The sequence below is a fragment of the Alosa pseudoharengus genome, unplaced genomic scaffold (genome assembly GCF_046254945.1).
Source record: "Alosa pseudoharengus isolate Yale_2024_CS ecotype anadromous, Long Island Sound unplaced genomic scaffold, YU_APseudo_1.1 YU_APseudo_1.1_scf_4, whole genome shotgun sequence".
NCBI classification, from domain to species: domain Eukaryota; kingdom Metazoa; phylum Chordata; class Actinopteri; order Clupeiformes; family Clupeidae; genus Alosa; species Alosa pseudoharengus.
Genome location: NW_027468774.1, coordinates 14,632,160 through 14,655,661, shown reverse-complemented (window position 1 = coordinate 14,655,661; position 23,502 = coordinate 14,632,160). Strand labels below are relative to the sequence as shown.

Sequence of the window (23,502 nt, the reverse complement as noted above, 5' to 3'; positions counted from 1 at the left end):
TGAATTAATAATGATAAATATGGCATATATTAAACTACACAACATTACACAAGCTACTAAAACAACATGCCCTGTATTTCCAAACATATAAAGTGTTGTTTAACTACATAACACTTGTGCAACACAAACAAAAGCATAAAAGAAAATGAATTCACTAATTTTACATCTTAAATTATTTATTCAACAGCCTGCTGAGATGTCAGGCATACACAACAATGTCAGTTCTGCAACGTACCCAAAACCATCCAAACAACCATCCACGGTGACACGTATTGTACATACATACTCCTTTAAAAACACAATTCAGAGTCTGCTGATTTGAATACACATTAAGTCATGCTGGGAAATTTAATGAGACTGGCAGAGACACCCCTCCACCCCCCCCACCAATCTTCCAGACTCAGTGCTCATCTCTGCCTGTTTGAGCCACACTTAACAGTACAAAGGTTTTCCAAAGGGCCCCAGTCAATATCATGAAGAGGCTCCTTTTGAAGCCAGCGTGTGTCTGAGAGATCACCGGGGGGAGCCAGTGGTAGCGGGCTGGTGAGCGGCCACTTCAGAAAAGGACCATCCAGACTCAAGGAGCCTGTCGCTCGGCGGTGCCAGTTCCAGCCAACGGGCCGCATCATCACCACCGCCACCACCGCCGCCGCCACCTCCGCCTCCTAGCATCTCGTTACTCCTGATGCCACGCATTTATCAGCCGGCGTGCACACAAACAGATGGGCCATCAGGCAGTCGAGTGCACACTCCATCGCCCGCGCGCTCCGTCAGGGCCAAGGCAGGCAGAGAGGTGGAGAGATCGGGCCGAGGAACGGACGGATGGACGGACGGACGGAGAGAGGCCAAAGGACGGGGATAAAAGAAGCGTGGCAGGCTTTGTTTCGTTCCACGCCACTCAAAATCCGCACTGTCTGCCCGCCGCCATCTGACAATCGGCAGTCAGCCCGTATCCACGTCAAGGTTACCGGGTGCACCTGTCAACCCGGAAGAAAAGGCAAACTCCAGAGTGTCTCATGCTTGTGCAAATATTTGTATAAATATTTGAATGTGAACAATGTCAGTAACTCTGTGTGTACAGTCAATTAAAAGTAAGCATAACATAGGGGGTGGGGGTGGGGGTGGGGGTTGGGGGGGCATCATCAAAATAAAATAAAAAAAAAAGAGTCTGAGGGGTAAAGCCCCTCTGCTCGTCCCAGCTGGTGGATTTTAATGCAGAGGAAGCCCAAGACGCTTCCCTACAGGTGCCCGGCTCATTAGAACTCATCATCGGAGGCGATCAGCATGATTTTGTCAGCCTTCTTGGCGCTCTTTGCGCTCTTTGCACTGCCGGCCCCCGGCTTGCCGTTCTGACTGGGCTGGACCACCTCCTGAGTGGACTGCTGGGTGTACTGCTGGTACGCTGGGGAGAAGTTGTGGATGGCGTCCTGGACCATGTCCCCAGGGTTGATGGTCTCCTTCAGTCCACTGGAGATGCTGTGCATGGGGGCGATGTTATCTAAAACAAAGACAGGGACACAGATAAAGACACACCAGTGAGGAGAATGGGCACATTTCATACACAAATCAATGGGGTGGAGTGTTAACATGCATGCCATATGCAATGCGTGAGGGAGATTTTAGCTCATGTGAAACCGTTATTTTACATGAAATGAATCTGTAATACAATCATAAACACAGATTAATGCAACAGCCTCAACATCCTCAAATTGAATCAATTTCACTAGCAGCCATCCAATTCTCTATTAACAAACATGTGTACCTTCAGGCAGCACAAGGGTTGCAATCAGAATTGAATTATTCAGAAGGGTTACTTTGGGGGGGGGGGGGGGGGGGCACTTTTCACATATATCACTAAGATACAGATTTACTTTTTTCTTCTTTCACTTACATGCATTTATTAATTTAGCGGACACTTTTATCCGAAGCGACTTACAGGCAACACCTAGTGTTTAACCCACTTTGAAAAGGTTGATTAACTAATCCAAATATAACTATTTTTCTGACATCTGTGAACCAAAACCTTCCCACCAATATGGCTATTTATGTATTTCACTTGCACATCTTTATGTGTAATCATGTATTACATTGAATCACAAATGAAGTTAATGAGGAAATGAGTATGAGTAGATGTGTACGTTTACTACTGTGCCATTACAGACAAATTCTTAGAGTGGTCATATAGTGAGGGAGTGATTTAGATCAGTGATTCTCAACCTTTGCCCCAAAGACCCGCCTGTGAAACATTACAGGGCCCCCATAGGAGATGTGATAACCTGTCTGCCTGTCACCATTATGACTCCATCTGTACACACTCCAAAGTCCAATGCAGTTAGCCACGCTTGTTCATTAGACCAACTAGATCAACTGCATTTAGTTGTCTCTGTACTTGTACTCTGCACAATGACAATAAAGTTGAATCTAATTAGACCTCCAAACATATTTAAAAACTGCTTTTGCCGTTTCAGCCATTTTTAAGCTAATGAAACAATGCACCTTTTTCAACAATGCTGCTGGGAAATGTTCCTGAGTGTTGTTGACACGTTCTCATGTTGATTTTGGGCAACATTTTTTTCTGAACAACTTTAATCATCAGTAGGCAAATGATCATGATCATCTTATTAGAATACATGGAACCTGTTATGTGGTTGCCCAGCATCCTTGCATTCACAGATAGCCTAAAGGCTATGATTCTTAACCCTTTCATGCATGAATTATTAATTCATGGAGGTAGATTTTTTTCCCCTAAGCTTTTTCTTACCCCCAAACAAGACTTAGAACATGTCCAATTGATTTTTTTACAATATCTATTATTTTGACAGAAATACTTAACTGTCCACTGTAGTGGACACCGCTCATCAAGGGGTAAAATTGAGTTCAATGTTTTTGTTTATGTCCTTTTTTATGTAAAAACAGGTGTTATATGTTAAAACAGGCTATATGAACACTTTATCATGTATACATCATTATAATCATCACTTAAAACTAGCTAAGACAATAAAGTAACTAGATGTACTGCATAGTGGTACAAAATATGACCGCTACTCAGTTCTGCACTTCTCGGAAGTACATTATCTCCATCTCCTACTCCATGCCCTACTCTTGCATCTCATGCCATGTTTGTGTGTGTGTTTGTGTGCCAGTTTGTGTATATGAATGGGGGAGGGGGTCGTGTGTAGGTGTATGGGAGGAAGTATGGATGGTGTGTGTGTGTGTGTGGGGGGGGGGGGGGGGTAAAGGTTTGTTTGTGTGTGTGAGGTAATGGTGTGTGTGTGATTGGGGGGAGGGGTACCTATGTGTGTGTGTGGGGGGGGGGGGGGGTGAGGGGTGTATAGTGAAATGGTGTGTGTGGGGAAGGGAGAGTGGTGTATGTATGTGTGTGGGGTTATGGTATATTTGTGTGTGTGTGTGTGTGTGGGGGGGGGGGGGGTGTAATGGTGTGTGTGTGTGTGTTGGGGGATGTACCTGTGTGTGTGTGTGTGTGTGTGTGTGTGGGGGGAGGGGGGTGTAATGGTGTGTTTGTTGGGGGATGTACCTGTGTGTGTTCATATGTGTGTTTGTGTGCCAGTTTATGAATGTGTATGTGTGAATGGGGGAAGGGGTCGTGCATAGGTGTGTGTGTGTGTGTGTGGGGGGGGGGGGGGTATGGTGTGTAAAGGTGTGTCTGTGTGTGTAGGGTAATGGTGTGTGTGTGTGTGTGTGTGTGTGAGTGAGTAAGAGAGTGACTGTCCTGCCTATTATCTCAGCCCTGCCTATTATCGCAGAAAGTACATTTCAACCTCTCATATTCCACATCCCCTACCAGCAACCCTTAGCTCAACACCACCACAGGCTGATAGGTGTACAGTCACTAAATGTACACATACAAAAACATTAAGACATTAATACATATTTTTTACATAAGGATATCAAAGTGGACCATAGAGGGTTAATCGTGTTTTACCCTACTTTCACCTGTACTGTCTCATTTTAGTACTGGAATATTACATTCATATTACAATATATTGCATATTCACAATTCACAATTTTGTTTTGAATAAGATTTAGATAGTAAATATGTCATAACATTATTAATTTGAAGCTATTTTATGAAATTTACATATGTGGTCCTCATAATCAAATATACCCATTGGTGCATGACGTCCACTACAGTGTACAGTTACATTTTCAATCATAGGGAAAAAAGTACAAAACTTATATTGATAAAACTTTGATAAAAGTGATCCCTACAACATACTTAATGATATTTTTTTTTTTACCTGCATATACCATGTAGAATAAAATGAACTAACTGATATCCCAGAGGTTGTAGGGTCATGACCACGATCATCCGCCATTTTGGGTTTATGATCCAATATCTCAAGTTGCAAATATTATTAAAGGGACACCAGGCAACTTCTTCGTGTTAATTAATCATCTTCGTAAGTCGGTATATGGTTAAATGACTCATTACGGGGCGAATGAAGGCTCTCTCGCCCGCCCCTACTGCCTGTAGGAAGAATATCCCACTTGCAAGTTCAGTGTATCCTACCCGCTGACCGAAGCAGGATCAGTTTACAGCACAGAGGCAGGCTAACTAAACACTAGAGATTGTTGCAAACGTGTGAATAATGGCAGAGCCGGCGAAGAAGCAGCTAAAACCCTTGACGGAAGACGCAAAGAAAAGGAAAAGAGCTTCAGACCGAGCAAGGGGGAGGCCACCCTCGAGACAAACAGAAAACAGTGATTAAAGCATTTATCAAGTTTTTTTTTTTCGTTCTCCCTGCAGGATTCACATATTTAATTTCATTGCTCTGAGTCTATCAAATTGCGTGCAGAGGCATTTTTCCCCTGTATCGGTTGAACATCCCCCATAATCAAATCCAAAGATTAGATTAAAATTCATTAGAATTCGAGTCTAGCAATGCCAGGCTAATTGTATGTGTTTCAATGGATGAATTAAAAAATTAGGCATATTATTTGAAATAATGCACCATCATCTTAAGGTCCCCCTTGCAGCTCTCTGAGGCTCCCTTGGGGGTCCTGACCACCTTGTTGAGAACCATTACATGTATGTATTTTCATATTCCTATTCATTATGTGAGATAAACGAGATGCATGTTCTGTAGTAGTCCATTCATTCATCAATCAATCAATCAATCAATCAATCAATCAATCAATCAATCAATCAATCAACCAACCCACTTATTTTCTCTGCTGAGATGTGGTGTCAGTGTAGGGGCTGACTAAAATGCCAGTTTGAACTCTCTAATCTTAATGAACAGAATGGAATAGAAGGGTAACCCATAACACGTTTAGGTTATTTGAAGCAGCTAGCCTGAAAAAGGTCCCCCAGAGCATATTCAGTTAGCTTTTCTGGTCAAGACCAACACATCAGTTTATGCAGGAACCTGAAGAGTACTGAACTTCTAGAAAAAAAGAAAAAGAATACAAATGCAGCTGCTGAGAGAATGATAAGCGTTTCCCATTCTGTATGCAGTCCTAATCAATTCTGATCGTGTTAAGTTATCTCTCAAGTCCTGAGAATAGACAGCTTAGACAGGAGTAATATTTCACAAAATCTAATCTGTCAGTCTAATAAGAAAAGGTCTCATTACATCATCTCTCAGCACTTATCTACTTTATCTTCTGTCAGAAGACATGAAAATATCCCCATATATATATATATATATATATGAAAAAGCATTTCTACAAATATACAAAAATAACAACAACAACAGAAGCAACAACAACATATTCCCCCATTTTAAGCCGTGTTAGTTCAGGAAGGATGATGACTCGAGTAAAAAATAGCCAGCTGTACTCATCGGCCTGATATTTCTGGAGATGCTATAAAGTGCTTCCTCTGTGACGACGACAGAGCAGAGCGTAGTGGAGAGGAGAGGACTGGAGCGGTGACCTCACACTAACCTTTTCATTCTGCTCACCTCCGTGCACACGCTTCACCCAGAGGCAAATCTGCTACATGACCCAGCTCCATGCACACACAAACATCATCAGCAGTGCCACACACACACACACACACACACACACACACACACACACACACACACACACACACACACACACACACACACACACACACACACACACACACACACACACACACACACACACACACACACACACACACACACACACACACACACACACACACACACACACACACACACACACACACACACACACACACACACACGGTTTGTTTATGACCGGCAGGAACATTCATGCTCAGCAACAAGAGGGAAGTTATCCATTGACGTTCCCCCCCCCCCCCCCCCCCCTTCTCCCTCCCTTTATCTCTCTCTGTCTCTCTTCCTCTCTCGTTCTCCCTTGGCTGTACTTCCCTTCTGATTGTTTATCTCTTCTTCCTCTTCTGTCTCATAAAAAAGCTCATCAGCCCATCAGCAGGGGTCTGCATTAGGCAGGTTGATGAGCTCGTCTCTCTCAGCAGTGTTGTCCATTTCCCTTGCTGATGAATGAGAGTGGGAGTGAGAGAGGGAGCAGAGGAGACACCTCCAGCTCCCTGCTTTCCTCCTGAGGGGCTCAAAACACACACAGCTGTCTACCACGTCCCCAGGGCCCTGAGGCTTAGCCCTGTGAAGAGTCAGGAACACACGCACACATGCAAAAGTACGCTACACACACAAGTACAACAGCCTACACGTCAGCGCACACACACACACACACACACACACACACACACACACACACACACACACACACACACACACACACACACACACACACACACACACACACACACACACACACACACACACACACACAGACAGAGTGTAATCGCGGCCTGTTTCTGGGTCAGTGGCAGGGCATACAGGGCCATCCAGGTGAGGTCAGGGGAACCGTAAGCCCCAGCTTCAGAGCACACTCTGATCTGCTATGCTCTTCTGAGCTCCTACACCAGCCTCCCTGAAGCACTCCTGCTTTACAAAGGCCCACCCGGGGGTGCTCGCAGACCTCCAGGGTTACAGAGGAGCCCATCGACATGCCATACTGACACTTGCAGCCAGGAGAAGGCCACAGGCCCAGCAGCTCTCCTCAGCCTGCCACACATCAGCCTGATACACTCTAGTGTTTGCTTCTGCACACCGCTGGTGCAGAGAACCACATGACAATTTTTTTGTAAACAATGGACTTTTTTTTTTGTTTTTTTTACGGTGTCAACAAAGACAGGACTGAATCGTAATAGACATGGGTGACGGCGAAAGAGTTCTGTGTTGGTGTGTGGGGTAGTAAAAAAATATAATACAAAATAAGTAAGAGGATGTCGGTAATGGAGTGTGCTGCACTTTTATTGGCACCTTTTCACTCTCTAACCTCAGTGTGAGGCCAGGGTCCTGCTGACTTTCATACACAGACCAGGGGCCTCCATTTACAGTCAGAAATGGAGCTTTCTGCAATAAAATCACGTGCCACTGATTTTTATATTGCACACAGCCAGGGATGGGCAGTATTTCTGATACATGTATTTCAAATACATAATACTATTATGTAATTTGTATTTTATTGGGTTGAAGAAAATGACTCTTGGTGTGTATTTTTATATTTCAAAAATACTCTCTGTGAGACATCTATGTGATGACATCATAAAAGCACTAAATGATGCATGGAAGCCCATTGGTGCTGACTTATGCCAAGCAGACACTGCGATTTTGACCTGATTTTAGCCCAGAATCAGTTGGATCTGACAAACTTTTGAATCAGGTCTGTCCGATTTTTTGTGTAGTTTGAGCAGGCTCACAACTAGAGCCTGACTGATGAATCAGTGTGCTAATATTAGCCGATCTATCGGTATCTGCGTTTATATAGGCTGATAATTATTTTAAAATTGAGTAAAATAAAAAGGCAAATACTGGTCCTTCATCTAAATTTCCAGTATTGTATTTCCAGCTAAACATTAGATCCAAAAGTTAAATAATGTTAGCTACGGACAGTAGCTAAGGTAGTAAGTCACAATGATAGCATTACAACAAGAACAACACGTTACATTTATATAGCACTTTTCTCAACACTCAAAGCGCTTCAAAGCGGGAAGAGGGGACCTCACTGACCACCACCAATGTGTAGCACCCACCTGGGTGATGCACGGCAGCCATTATGCGCCAGAACACTCACCACACACCAGCTTCAGTTGAAGAGTGAGGGACTGAATTAGCCAATTACAGTGGGGGATGATTAGGGGGCCAGATTGAATGAGCCAGGTTGGGAATTTAGCCAGGACACTGGGGAACTACTTTTAATGATAACTGCCATGGGATCTATACGTATACCTCTCACTCCGATCTGATCACGGCCTCAGTTGATTTGTGCGGCTCAGGCCTGCACTTGCCGGTCTCAAACTCACAAACAGCAGCACATTGGATTCAGGAGTCGAGCGTGCTAACAATCAAGCTAAAGGCCCAGACAGCTAGCTCTCTTACTAGCACAACTCTTAAGGAAGTTTACACAGCGTACATACTGCATAGCTATGTACCAGCTAGCTACCGTTACACAACCGGAATAGGCCTGTAAGCAGACATTTGGGCACAATTTATAGCACACATGTAGGTTCCATTTCCCCTTACAAATTATGGCTATCAACTGGTCTTTTCAATGTATTTCTGTACAGAACCACTCGCATGAAGGGAAAAAAATTATGCGGATACGGCGTAGACACTGTGGCTGCGGTAACCTGTTAACATGAAATCATGGCTTCAACGTAAATTAAAATCAACACAGAACGGAGCCGTCCCGCAGATGCAACACATGCAATGTGTTCAAGCCTTAAAGCAACACCAAAGAGTTTTTTGTACCTTAAAATTGTACCAGTAAATTTTAACAGTATCAAGCACCACTGCTGGATTGAGGCAATAAGTCAATAACTCCTTAAATTATGACTTCTGGCAAGTATTGTGCAAAGAAATGGACAATTTCTTTGCACAGACTTACAAATTTAACATCAACACATTTAAGGCATCTTGCTGTGAAAAAAGACAGCAATTACAAAGCATGATACTGTAGCGTGACCCGTGTTATTTTACTGAGGGGCCCCATTTAGATATGTTTGTTTGTTTGTTTAATTTAAAGCCATTTCAGCAACTAAGGCTATTTAATGGCCAGATCATTGTGTGTTAGAGAAGTTTTATATGTTTTTTTTATATATCTGTGTTAGTAAGATATTCTAACTTTCAAAGGTGGGACCTTACTAAAAACATCAACCACAGAATTGTTATCCCCGTTTAGATATCAGGGTGAATCATATAACCCATGGTATAGGATGTAGGAGCCCTATTAAGACATATCACATAACTGACATAACATATCTGAATAGGGCCCCTCAGTCAAATAACATATTATGTTATTTGACTGAGGGGCCCTATTCAGATATCAGGGGTGGAGAACATAGCAACAACTTCACACAGAGGCTTGGGCTTCAGGCATCCCTGAACACTTGGGCCCCTGAATTCAACCATTAATCCATCCCTGCTCATAACTTTGCCTGTTTAGAACTTTTGAACCGTTTTCTGGTGTGTTATATTCCATAATAGCTTTATTAGAGATTTAATAGGCTAAATGTTTGGTACAAAAAAGTTTGAGTTATTTTTTAGTTTACTTAGATACATTAAAAATGAGGGTATTTGGTATTTAAAAAAAAATACATTCCACTACACAGCCCCACTTGAAGCGCGACTCTTTCTAATATTTTAACAGAGGAGGCTATGAAAGCGAGTGTCCTACTGTGACTGCCAATTTACATTCAAAAAGGCAGAGCTCACAAAGATGGCACACTTCACTTCAAGTGTTTCAGCTGAGTTTTGTCTACCGCCTTACAAGAATCATAATAGATAATAGATCTAATGCAGTGTTTAACATTCAGTGGCCACCCTGATATTAGCACTGAAAACTGGTCACAAATGAAATCTAAATGTCCTGTGCACAGGCCTGAAAAGTGCCAAGCGTGAAATATTACTGATTCATTTTGTCAGGAGAACCTTTGATCCGCAAGAGAAAGGAGAGGGGGAAAGCGGGGACAGGAGCATTCAGTCAATCGAAATGAAAGATGAGAACACTTTGTTCTGAGAAAGAAAAAAAAAACACCTCCTCTATGTTTTTTCTGTGCATGCCCTATCCCTGCAGATATACAGGCCTAAAAAAAACAGAGACAAAGACAAGGGAAAATGGAGATCTTCACCGACACAGGATCTGAGGTGAGACCACAGACCTCACAGTTACTCAGTAAACACGGGGCCATATCACTGTCATGGTTTCCCAGCTGGCTTAGCATGTTGAAGAGTGTCTGTTGGTGTGTGTGTGTCTGTGTGTGTGAGAGACAGATCCACACGCTGGAGTGTGAGAGAGGCCCTGGGGAGCTTCCTGCCTCCATCTTATTGGCTAAGGTTGCGCTTAGCGCACACAGCTCCTGTTTCTTTTCAAAAAGGCTCCCTTCTCACCTTTCCCATTCACACAGTCACCATGCGAGATGTCTCCTAACACCACATGTGTGGCCCATATTTACAAAATTAAAAGAAAAAAAAATGATGGAAACTAAAGCTTTAGATTCAAGGAGTCTTTTGTGTTTGAAAGCTTTTGCATAATGCAAAAGTTCTTGAATTTCCCCTGGGGATCAATAAAGTATCTAAGTTAGTAATTAAGTAGTTAAGCATTATGCAAAATGTATGGGCAGACCACTGTGTATTTTCACACACAAAAGATTTAGCAGAACCTCTCCCTGGCATTAGGTACCTGTTGCTAACACTGAGAACAATGCTCTGAGGTACTAAACATGTACAATTCTGAAATATTATACTTTCACAGTTTGATCTTCACGGTTTTCCATATTCCCTTCCCTAGGATGTCAGTGCTAAACGGTTTCAGTTCATGTAGGTGTTAAAGTAGGCTTGTAGGACTTGATGAGAACATACGTATGGCATCGGTTTCCTTCTTCTGCTGGTAGACACTGTCGGTGAAGGCGTAGCGGAGGGCGATGGCGGCGAAGAACATCTCTATGCAGATGATGAAGTTCTGCCAGCCGGCCGCCACAGTGCCTGCTCCCACCTCATGGCCGTTGATCACCAGCGCATTTGAGATGACGCCACAGCGCTCCAGAATAGCCAGAACCATGCCTGTGTTGGGTGGTGGACACAACACAGCACTGACGTTACTAACTACTGTAAACTGGCTTTATTTAGGGTAACTGACAAATACATGATGCTACTGTGTTTACCATCTCTACTTTAAACTGGCTTTGTTTAGAGTAACTGACAAATTCATGATGGTACTGTGTTTACCATCTCTACTTTAAACTGGCTTTGTTTAGAGTAACTGACAAATACATGATGCTACTGTGTTTACAATACAATGGCAGATATCAGTGGCAGATATCAGTGGCAGATATCATTGTTGAATATTTGCTACATACCTACTGAAACTTCTTTTACTGGCCTCTAACGAACCATGTCATTATAGCACTGCTAAAATAATCATATTACTGTAGTTCCACTTTACGTGCTGTATTTAAGATGACTTTTCAATATCTTTACATAAAAAAAACAGGCTTCATCAGAAAAATCTGCATTACCCGAGAAATGAAAAGAGAGAACAACACACATCAAAGCTACCTGAAGAAATCAATATATCCCCACCAGGATGCAGTTAGATGCAAACTGTTAAATATTAACAGACCTACAAATACAAACTTTGTACCCCGCCTGATAAGGTTTGAGGTTTCTGCATGTCTGAAATTTTTGTACGTTGTTGGCCAAATAAAAATGATCGATTCCTACATGTTTTACTTCTAACCTCATCACATTATAAACAGTGATTTTTTAAAAATGAATTGCTATTCTGTTGGACTATCAGAACTATTTACGCTCTATAATAAGCATGAAAATGCAATAATGTGAAGTTAATAGGTTCATTTACTGACAGTTAGAAGAGCTTCACACATACACAACTCTGATTTTAAGTATTACATGTTTCATTAACCTAGTTAAACAATAAAAGTTAAACTCATTTAAAGTTAAATATTCTACTGTTTCTTCAGATTTGTCCATCTGAAGAATGCTAGTTAACTCTTTGATCATTGATCCAAAATCCTTTAACTGAACTGTTAAAATAATATTTTGAGATAGCACTACCAACTTAGGATTCATTAAAACAGATATATTTTTAGAGATGGTCCTAGACTTTGAGTCAGTCTCCTTCACTGTCCTGCTAGAAAATTGAGCTATTATATTATAAATATGATCACCACCACCACTGTATTTTGAATGCTATGTGCCAACTTTGGATAAGGACCATGAATGAATGACTGACTGAATATCAATGCGAGTGGGCAGTGTCCTTCAGAGGAGCCGACAGAAAGGCTGTAGTCCAGCACAAACCTTGCCAGAAGGAGAGGAAGATGACCGATTTGATAGTGAGGAACTTGAGCACGGGCTCGTAGGGCCGCAGCAGGTCACTGGTGGCGAAGAAGAAGAGGAAGAGTGCATACAATGCCAGGCTGACCGAGAAGTTGTAGATGATGGTGATGTAGAGGTAGCCACCTGTCACACTGCAGAGAGAGAGATAGAGAGAGAGGAAAGGAGACAGAGAGATAGATAGATAGATAGATAGATAGATAGAGATAGATAGATAGGGAGGGGGGAGTGAGTGAGAGAGAGAGCGAGAGAGAGAGAGAGAGAGAGAGAGAGAGAGAGAGAGAGAGAGAGAGAGAAAAAAAAGAGATAGACAGACAGAGAGAGAGGAAATGGCATAAAACATTCACGTCGACCTTTACCGGCACCCACCTTCAAAGTCCACAGGGACGGGGGACAGGGCGAGAGTAAGCAGCCCATCGATGGCTCTACAGTGTCCCTGTCATTTGTCAGCCGTCCTGAAAGGAGTGGAGGAGCGCTCTACGCACACGCCAGCCTCATCACCACTCCCACAGAACGGGAGCCCTCCTGGGGTGTACTCAACACTCCTAAAATAGCCCGGGCGCGACCTTTACGTCCTCACAGTGGCGGCTTATAATGGAGACATGAATACAAATTTGCAGTCTAACCCTAAAGAGGGAGCACAGCATGGGCGAAAGAAAAACAGAGGTGGATGGTGGTGCACTGAAGTGGAGTGGACGTGAAAATGAAAATGAAAATGGGCTTTGCTCACTTAAAGTCTCCGTCGTGGTACTTGCCAAAGGCCTGCAAGAGGATGGTGATGACGGCCATGATGGGTTTCACCACGCAGAACTGAAGGGTAGCCTGAATGACAACAGTGAGAAAGAGAAGAGAGAGGGAAGAAAGGGAAGGTGTGAGGGAGGGGTGGGGAGTGTGAGTCAGTGAGGAGAATAATGATGACTGTTTGAGCTGCCTGCAACCATACCCCCCCTCCCCTCCCCCCTCTCTCTCTGTATTGCCCCAATACCCCCTCCCCTCCCCCCTCTCTCTCTGTATAGCCCCAATACCCCCTCCCCTCCCCCCTCTCTCTCTGTATAGCCCCAATACCCCCTCCCCTCCCCCCTCTCTCTCTGTATAGCCCCAATACCCCCTCCCCTCCCCCCCCTCTCTCTCTGTATAGCCCCAATACCCCCTCCCCTCCCCCCTCTCTCTCTGTATAGCCCCAATACCCCCTCCCCTCCCCCCCCTCTCTCTGTATAGCCCCAATACCCCCTCCCCTCCCCCCCCTCTCTTTCTCTCTGTATAGCCCCAATACCCCCTCCCCTCCCCCCTCTCTCTCTCTGTATAGCCCCAATACCCCCTCCCCTCCCCCCTCTCTCTCTGTATAGCCCCAATACCCCCTCCCCTCCCCCCTCTCTCTCTGTATAGCCCCAATACCCCCTCCCCTCCCCCCTCTCTCTCTGTATAGCCCCAAACACAGTGAGACAGGCAGACAGGCATTTCACACCAATTGGCCCTTCACGTGGAGGCTACCATAACACAACTGAAGGAGTAATGACGTCTTACTGGGGTTAAGCTATTATCGAGACACAGATGAGCACCTCAGCTCTGATAACTAGATCTCTCAAAGAATGCTTTAACAATGGAAATGTGATGTAATGGTAAAACATAACTGTGTTCTTGCTTTCGGTCTCTGCAGAGAGTGTCAGCATGTAATCAAAACAGTTTCGGTCCATTTCAGCACACTATGAGAAGAGAGGGCCTGGTGCAGGGGCTAAAAATACTGCACACGGGCATCTCGTCCACAGAAAGCCAAATGTTTATGGGTTTCCATTTCAATAAATGTTCATTTCACAGTCTGCACGAGGTTTTGGAGTGCGTATTGCTCTCCGATCCAATTTCCATCGGTGTTAGACTGGCTCGGTGAGGGCTGCCCAGACAGAGGGTAGACACAACCTGTCTGGCAGCTCAGATTATTTCATAGTGTTTACAAGTAACTGCCTTTTTCACCTGGTCTGTATCCCTTTCAATCTCCCATGTTTTATTACTGAATTCATAAAAGGATCTCTATACAAAAAGTGAATCTTTGAGAAAAATGTGGGAAGACAATTCCTAAACCTGTCAGCCTGTCAAAACAACTCAATTCAGTTTTCCTTCAGTCAAAATGAGAGGGGAAGGAACAACAATAAGAACAAAAATAAACTTTCTTTGAACTTTCATTCAACGTCTCGGGGTATTTCATTAAAGCAAGAGAAAGGAGAAAAGTCAGGCTGCTCTTCTAAAGGACCGGGGGAATATGCAGTGAAGCCACATTGGGATATGCTCGAGGAGCCTACCTGTTTGCAGAACCGCAGAAACCCAATGGAATAACTCGTTCCCACCAAACAGCAAGTGCCGTATAAGCAGCTAGACCTACAAGTACAGGATAATACACAACATTACAGAACATTGTAAATAAATACTTTTACTTAAAATACTTTTGAACAAGAGCTCAAAATTCTTTTACATAAAACAATTATTTGGATCATACAAATATTTCTACTCATTTGGCATTTGCTAGTCACACCAATTTCATCCAGGTAAAAGGAGTGATGAATGCTTCCTTGTCATAAATACCTTGCTTGGCTACATACTCAATAAAGCCTATTTTGCATGAGGCAGTTAGATTAACATCAGTCTAGAGTGCCAGAGCTGACACCTAAAGGTTGAAAGTGATTACATACAGTAAGAAGACACTCCCACTTCTAATCAAACAAACTGAAGCAGAGTGGCGTTCTTACATGCAGTGATAAAAATATCTTATGACATGGGTGGGGCATTTCCTTGTGTAGCTGTGGCAGTGAGAAACAACAGAGTCAAGGGCCCCGGGGAACATAGTAGCTGATTTCATAGCCATGAAGGGAAAGAGGAAACAGGGTGATACTTACTGAATGGGCTTCCCTCGAATCTCGGCCATGATGGCACTCTCTCCCCCCAGGTACTCAAAGGACAGGCTCAAGAAGTTGTAAATGACAAAGGCTGAGAGGGGAAAGAGAAAAACAGGCTAAAGAAAAGAGGAGTCACGTCACACATAATGTGCTCTTCAACACTGGCAGGAAATTCACATCAGGGCTGCAGTGACTCCAGGTGCCTCTGACAGGCAGAGCCCTCCCGCAGTAATGCCAATCAGGGTTCATTACGCTTTGCACCCTGGGGTTATCCACCCTAAGTCCCTCCGAGCTATTTTTGGGAGGGCTTAAATGAAGCTCGAGGAGAATCCACGCACGGCTTCACTGATAAAGACTCATTTCATCAACGGGTCTGCTTTTCGCTCTCCAGATAGGAGTTTTGCACCATCACTGCTCCTGAGATTCACCTACCAGTAAACCAGTAAATCACAGGAGCACATTTTCCTCAGAGGTTTTCTTTTTTCTTTTTTAAAAAAAACTTCCAGCTCTCTCCACTTTAACAAATCCCTCTTAATCTGTTTAGTTTGTGATTCAGCTCTGTGCCTGCTCCTTTCCCCTTATCCCTGTCTGTGACAGGGCAATAAACGGTGGTAGGGAGGCAATTCAAAGAAGCAATTTAGACAACATTAATAATTTAGTGAGAATGAGAAAAACTGTACTGAAGATGAAAAAATGCTTCCCTTTGTTTACTACAAGTTTTTTAAATTGCACATGTTCAAAGTACATGGCCACTAAAGTACATGAACCATTTCCCAATGCCAATGACGATGTCTTAACACAAATGGCTTTAAAATCTAAATTTGTAGATAGTCAATATATATTCAGAACTTCAAATTCATAGAACACTGTCTTGAATTAAAATCATTCCACAACCTCAGTATCCTTCACCATTTCCTTATTTCTAACTGATAATATGACATATTACATTCAGGAACTGAATGTGAAATTCTAAGCAGGCCACTTCCTGCCAGCTCAAGCTGCTTTTTTAAGTGTGACTAGTAGCTTCATTGGTATTCATCTCTATGGCCATGCACCTCAGTTATGACAAAATTCTCATTCCGCTTAGTTTCCCTCCCCCATACTATAACTAAGAGCCTGACGTCACAATGTTAAATGCAGTTGAACAAACAAACAAAAAACAGGGGAAATATGCATATGATTCAATTAACCGTGTTGACTGGGAGGGGAATAATGATCACCACATAAAACAACAGTATAATGTCTAAAAAGTTGTTAAAACATAGATCATGAGGGCAAACCGTAGCTTGACAACTCCTCATAGTATGACGTAAGAGCATCAGGTATTACACCTGGAGGAATGCAAAGTGACACAGATCGGATTTTCCTTTTTCCCCTGCTCTCTTCTGTTGAAAAAGCACTGGGAAGATGGGAGGGGACAAACAGGTTGGGTCAGTTCCACTGTCTGCATAGCCCTCTTGTTTTTGCACTGTTGCACAAAAGAACCCTGATGCCCCTCCAATCCTCATTTGAGTTCCTCCCTTCTCCACCCTTAGCTATTGTGGTCTAGACAGCAACTAGCCCGCTTGTCGGGGGCAAGCAGTGTATGGTGTATACACAATCGTGTGGTCACTCCAGTGACTTAACTGGTAAAGTGTGGTGCAACACCACCACTTGAAGTTCCATGCACATAGAGCACTGAGCCTACTTAAATACATGTTATAACAGTACTAACTTTGGCTAATGGTGATGCTTCTGAGAGCTGGACCAAGACAGGCAGAGACGCCAGGGATGGCTGAATGACTTTACCTTCATAACAGTCTCGGATGGAGTCGAAGTAGACGTAGTACTGGTCGTTACCGATGAAGAGGAGGCTGAGCCACGAGTCGAAGGCGTAGATGGGCACGATGAAGAGGATGCGGATGATGTAGCGCTGCTCATTAGGCGTGGTATACGATCTCAGGTGGGAGTAGATCTGGGAGACCAAAACAAAAAACAGGCAGATAGGGCAGGAAAAATAGATCAGCTGTGGCTGAGATGAAACAGACATCATTAAAAGCTTTTTTTTAATGAAAAATTTAGAGAAAGAGAGAGAGTAAAAGAGAGAGAGTCAGCATGTGAGCATCCCTGATTTACCCTATAAACCGCCCGTGATAAATTATTAAGTTGTGTCTGAGCAGTTTAAAGGAAATGCATCCAAAGGGGATTGACTGAAACAGGGCTATGAATATAACAGTCTTCTGGAATTTTCCCAAGGCAAGGTTTGGGCTCAAACAGGGGGATCAACTCAGGCTGTGATAAGAAAGGTGAAGCAGATGAATTATTATTAAATTGTATAATGGAGAGAAAACTGCCGACAAGGGGTCAAGAGGTGACCGGATGGAGCCGACAGAAGAAGGTGAATATGGAAATGCACGGCAAACCCGACTGTGCAAAAAAGAAGTTAATCAGGTTTCCATTCAGCTGCTGTATCACGGGTCTAAGGAACAAAAATGAGACTTGTTTCATGCACACAGTAATCTGCTGTGCCTTTTGTGTCCTCTCCTGGGACAGTTGGAAAGAGACAGCTGTCAGCTGCTCCTGTGCCTCGTGCACACACTCAGATGGGTCATACCAGAGGAGGCCCTACACAAAAACAAGTGTTTCCTCTAATCACATGAACAAGCTGACAGAATAGCTGAGATTTCTAGCCAAGGCTGATTCTAGGTGGGACTGCGGATGTAAATTAGCCTAAGGCTAACTCTTGTGCAATGCATCAAATGGTTACATTTATGTTTTAATTGCACACTGTCCTTTACAAATAAAATTGGAATTGGAAATTGGAAAAAAAAAAACTATTATCCTAAACTACTTGAATTTAATTGCTACCCAGCTTTCTCAGGGTTGGAAAGAGAGCCAATTTAATGGAAAAGGCATGCAGACCACATTACATTACATTACATTACATTTGGCTGACGCATTTTTAACCAAAGCGACTAACAACATGGTAAACAGTTTAAGTTTTAAAGCAATTCTCAACAATATTAGGACAATTTAAAAAACATAAGAATAAGTACAGTAAGAATAAGTGCATCAGTGAGTGCTGTTTTTAACAGTTACGTGTCTGTTTAAGACGGCTGGTGAGTGCTAGGATCAGCAAGACTTGTTGTAAGTGTTGCTATGAGAGGAGATGTTCTCTAAAGAGCTGGGTCTTCAGGAGTTTTTTGAAAATGGAGAGGGATGTGCCTGCCCTTGTAGGAACTGGCAGTGTGTTCCACCAACGAGGAACAACAGATGAGAAAAGTTTGGATTGGCCTGAGCGTACCGGAGGTAGAGCTAGACGTCGTTCGTCTGAGGAGCGCAGCGGTCTGGACGCATGCAGACAGAAGTTGCCTTCAGAGTCAGCAAGTTTAGAACATACTAACAGACACACATGACGGAATAAGATTATGAAAGTCCATCATGACATCCATCTCTTGTATAATAAAATCATTCGCCAGACAGTCCCATTTCTGTGGTGACATTATTTAGGGTACTATTTGATAATGGATAAAAATAGGTCAGGATATGGCCTCTCCTGGTATCCCTGCTCCTCCCCGACCAACTAACTTCAGTGCAATGTGATTACATGGCCATTAGGGCCGTTTGTGGGTGAGGGTGGAGGTGTGATATATGTGGTGCTGTGAGCTGGAGTGTGTGACTGGCTGCAGACCGATGTCCTCCATTTCGCCTGAATTACGCTGGTTAAAAAAAATTGCACTCCTCCAGGCAGATGCTGACCAGAGAGAGAGCGTGAGACAAAGGGGGGGGGGGGGGGGGGTAGAGAAAGAAAGAAAAAGAAAGATAAAAACAGAGAGAAAGAAAGAGAGAAGGAAAAGGAGAGAGAAAGAAAAAAAAGAAAGAAAGAAAAAAATAGAGAGAAAGGGAAAAAAAATAAAGAGAGAGAAAGAGAGAAGGGGGGCACACCACAGATAATAGCTTTAAGGGCCGACTCAAAACAGTGCGGCTAGCAGAAGCAGCCTCCCCGCCAAGTCTGACGGAAGCTAATTTCAGCTGGTTGGGCTCCCAGCTTAGGTTCTGGCCGGGCCTGCTGACATTCCGCTGCCGGACAGCTGGGCAAAATGAAACGGTTCGGCAGCTTTGGCGAAGAGCTCCCGTGGAGAGCCAGCGAAGCTGAGAGGGGAGATAGCGCTAGTGTTTTGTCAAGCCTCCCTCCACGAGACAAACAGAGAGGCTGTGTGATGCATCGATGGCAAGGTGGCCTCGGAGTAGACTAGGCCGAGCTTCCGTGCAACATGACTACAAAAGAACACAAAAGTGACAGAGTGGGACAGGGGCCAATGGGGTTGGGCGGACCCATGAGACCCCTCTTGCTTCACAAGTGAGCAGCTGCTTTGGTCTCAGTTTCCTCCCACACAAAACCACACACTTCCTCTGACAAAAATGCACACAGCCTGCACCATCATCATCATCTCCTCCATCATGCATATACTGACAGGCTCAAACAAACAAGGGCAATTTAGTTTTTGTACAAGGCTACTTGAAGGAGCTCACAGGTAGAATACTAACAATGCCCTCACACCCCTTCCCCCCAGTGTGGCTTTATCGCTGTCCAATTTACATATGCCTGCCTTACGCAACCCCACTGCTGTTTCTGTGGAGGAGGGAGCCTGTTTACCATGCACCACACAGAGTGTAGTCAGACGGACCATTCTCTCCCTAGATTGAGGGGCGAGGGACAAGCCTTTGTCTAACTCGAGAGTAATAATTACAATAAGGGGGAGAGATGGTGAGATAGAGAGAGAGAGAGAGAGAGAAGGAGAGAGAGAATGAGAGAGAGAGAGAGGGGGAGAAGAGAGAGAGAGAAACAGATAAGAAACCATCTTGTCCTCAGACGTCTCTAAAAGTGAGCCAATTCTGTTTGGCACCTTCTTTTGCCTCCCCCCCCCCCCCCCCCCCCCAACCCCTCTCGCCCTTTTCCCAATTTTCTCTTCAATATTCTAGGCAAGGAACGGCAGTCTTCTCAGGCAATCAAAAAGTGTCCTCCAGGTGCTCTGCGGGGCAGCACAGAGCGAGGGAAATCAGTGGTGAAAAATCTTTCCTCTGGACACCCCTTCACCACCACTGACGTAACCCTGGCAACTCTTGGTTACATAACCCATGGAGGTACACTGCATGGATGCTCTCAGCTCAGCGTCCCTGAAGGGTTACACGCTCTACAAGAAAACCACGCCAATAATGCAGATCTGACCAGTTTTGCGCTAACATAATTCCCCATTCACTCCAGAGGCATTTCTACTAGAAGATGAACTTAGGCAAAGACAAGAACAATTAGGTTACACAATAATTGTTCCTCCACCCATCTAATTCCTATGCTCATAATTCCAAATGATATTCCATTTAACAGCAAGGGCCTTTTCATTTCCCATGTGTATTATGAGGCAATGCCAATGGATTCCAAAGTATGTCTTTGAATTGTAACACATACTGCAACACAGACACAGGTGTTCGCAGCACTCACTTTACCACACGAGTAGTTCTACAAACTCTGTGACTGAACAACAAGGCAAATCATGGAACCACAATATTGACACATTACATGAATTTGAACTGAACAGACACCTATGCCCTTATGTATGTGTGTGTAGTTTCTCTTACATCTTTACACACACACAAATTGTGTTTGAGTGAGTGAGTGAGTGAGTGTGTTTGCTCACAAGAGCGCTTTGGGTTGCATAGATAAATGTGCTATATAAATAAAAGTTACTTACAATGAAAAAGAAAGGTCAGGAGAAACAAAATAAAACATTTCCAGTCTAGAAAATGAAAGGCCACCAAAAAAAAGGACAGCATAAATTGTTGAAACACATACTGTTCAAAAAATAAAGCACACACCAGTTTGGCTCATCCGCAGAGGCTGAACAAGTTAAGACTGCCTCACAGGAGGGAGCCACCTGTCAACTCCAAAAAAAATCTATTAAATACACTTTCATCTGCTACCTTTGACTCAAATTCAATTTCATACTGTGGCTGCATAGGGAAGTCAAGGTAAACAACTCTGTTCACAGAACAGGACAGCTGCGCTTTGTTTAAGGGCAGAGCCTCAACAGCATATAAAACCATAAAATAAGACATGCTCCAGTTGGGCTGATAGCTAAGGTTTGAGCAAGTCATAGTGCAAACAGACAAATGCATTCCATGGAGAGAACATAGGTAAACACTGATACCTGCAATTCCTGACATATATCACAAAATAAAACTTTTAAATAAACAAAACTCCAATTTTTAAAAAGTAACATTTGTCAAAGTTTCTAATACATTGGGAGAAAATAGGATGTTCCTTGTTCAAGATAAAAAAAAAAAGTAAAAAGTCCTTTGTGAGATTAGCATAAACTTCAAATCAATTCAAAACAGCTTTGTTTCTATCCTGCTATCAGCTGCAATAATATCACCTTTACAGACTTCAGCAAGTCAAGGTCGGTAATGGGCCTATGTTATAATAACAAGCAAAAACAGTGATGACCTGCACCACACTCTTACTGTTCAAATATACGATCTGTGATCAACTATGTTTTTACAGTCACATTTTAATCATCCAGGAGGGTCAGGACGGCTACTTGAAGTAGGAGTCTGGCCTGGGCCTGATGCTGTTCAATCAGAAACATGCTTGTATAATACTGTGTAATATTCCACCAACATTCAAAAGAATGCATGCATTTGGGCCAATGCAGAGGGATACGATACCTAGGCATCAGTGAAACCCACACACACAGCTCTGATTCCCCCCCCCCCCCCCCCTACCTATTTGCCTTTATTTGCCTGAGCTGTGAGTGAATTGACTGAATGGACTCCACCCAAACAACACTGATTTATTTCAGATGTGGCTCATTCCTCTGGTCTACAGAAAAGTAGAAGTTTAGGCCTACATAATACATTCAACTGTCCTCTGATACACGTGAAAATCTTTGGATTGTTGCCAAGGAAAGTGAAAAATAAGTTTATCAAAGAGAGATAAGGGATGGATTGTGCCAGGCCCAAAGAAAAGAATGTTAGGCAAACGTGAACCATAAAAGCTGGTACAGTTAAAAGGAGTGGGTGGTCATCCCATAGATACCTCAGACATCACTTAGGCCTACCTGATGACAGGTGATAAGCAGTGCTGACCACACAAAAATTCCAGAGAGTGCTTGAGCAAGGGTGGTGTTCAAAAAGATCTGATCCCCCAGGATTGTACCATTCCCGGATCTGATCAATGTCATGTTAGGCTTAGCGGTCAGGTTTGGCACTATTGATGAAGAACGTGACAGTGCCTCTGTGTTGTTGACTATATCCAGTAGAGTAGTCATGCTGTCCTCAGAAGATATGTTCATCTGGAAATAGGAAATTGTGTTTTAGACAATAAACTGGACCCCAGACCATTTTATGCATTAAAAGAGAAGACAATACACAAACACAGTCAAACATTTATTTTCTTAACTAGACTATCGTAATTTACATAGTAAGCTACCCAATTAATTGGCTGTTATGTCCTTGACATGCTTATCTGATTGAGTTCGGTAGCCTACAGCTTTGGCTATGTTGAACGCGCACCTACACATTTGTAACTTCTTACCGATTCCAATTCATAGAACGGCGCGGTAGGTTTAAACCATAGACTGTAAAAAACAGGTTTAAACAGGATAATATGCGGAAACGTCTTACCTTTATAGACTGATGTTCTTCGAAGTTAAATAGTCCACTTTGAAAGGAAATTTTCGGCCTTAAAGTATTTTTTCTTTTTTTATATTCCCGTAATTATCGCCGACTATGTAAACAAGTACATTAAGCTACCCCAAAATATTTCAGTGAGCAGGATTCACAGAATGAAAGCCACACACGAACGCTAGCTGTAAGCTTCGGAAACAAGTGAGGTTGCCAATTGCTAGCCTATAGGTGAAATGGCTTCCCGTTCAACTGATGAGACTGTCAACACTTCCTCGTTGTGCCTGTCAGGTAGGTTGTTCAAAGGAGGTCGAAGTCCAGAGGAACTCCGCTAAAGTCCCACTATAATCTACTTCCAAAAGACTAGGCCTAGACTTCATAAACTTTTCTTTATGTCAATTCTTGTTATAGTCCATTGCAAGGTTAATATCTTAAACTTTGTTGACACCATCTAGGCTAAACATCGGGCAGGTGCACACAACAGACTGACGCCCGAATCATGTGACTTGTACTTAGCCTTCATCATGTGACGTCACTGA

At 43.3% G+C, this 23,502-nt stretch overlaps 1 protein-coding gene across 1 annotated transcript; it reads right to left on the bottom strand.

The window, feature by feature from the left end:
- Window positions 1-1,117: 1,117 nt before the first annotated feature.
- tmem184a (transmembrane protein 184a) lies at window positions 1,118-23,502 on the bottom strand. Its single transcript, XM_076264931.1, has 9 exons — window positions 22,964-23,502; window positions 22,399-22,632; window positions 17,093-17,258; window positions 15,305-15,395; window positions 14,714-14,789; window positions 13,150-13,241; window positions 12,384-12,553; window positions 10,923-11,123; window positions 1,118-1,498 (listed from the first exon to the last, which is right to left on the bottom strand). The coding sequence occupies exons 2-9, from the start codon at window positions 22,630-22,632 to the stop codon at window positions 1,257-1,259; spliced, it is 1,272 nt and encodes a 423-aa protein (XP_076121046.1). The 5' UTR covers window positions 22,964-23,502; the 3' UTR covers window positions 1,118-1,256.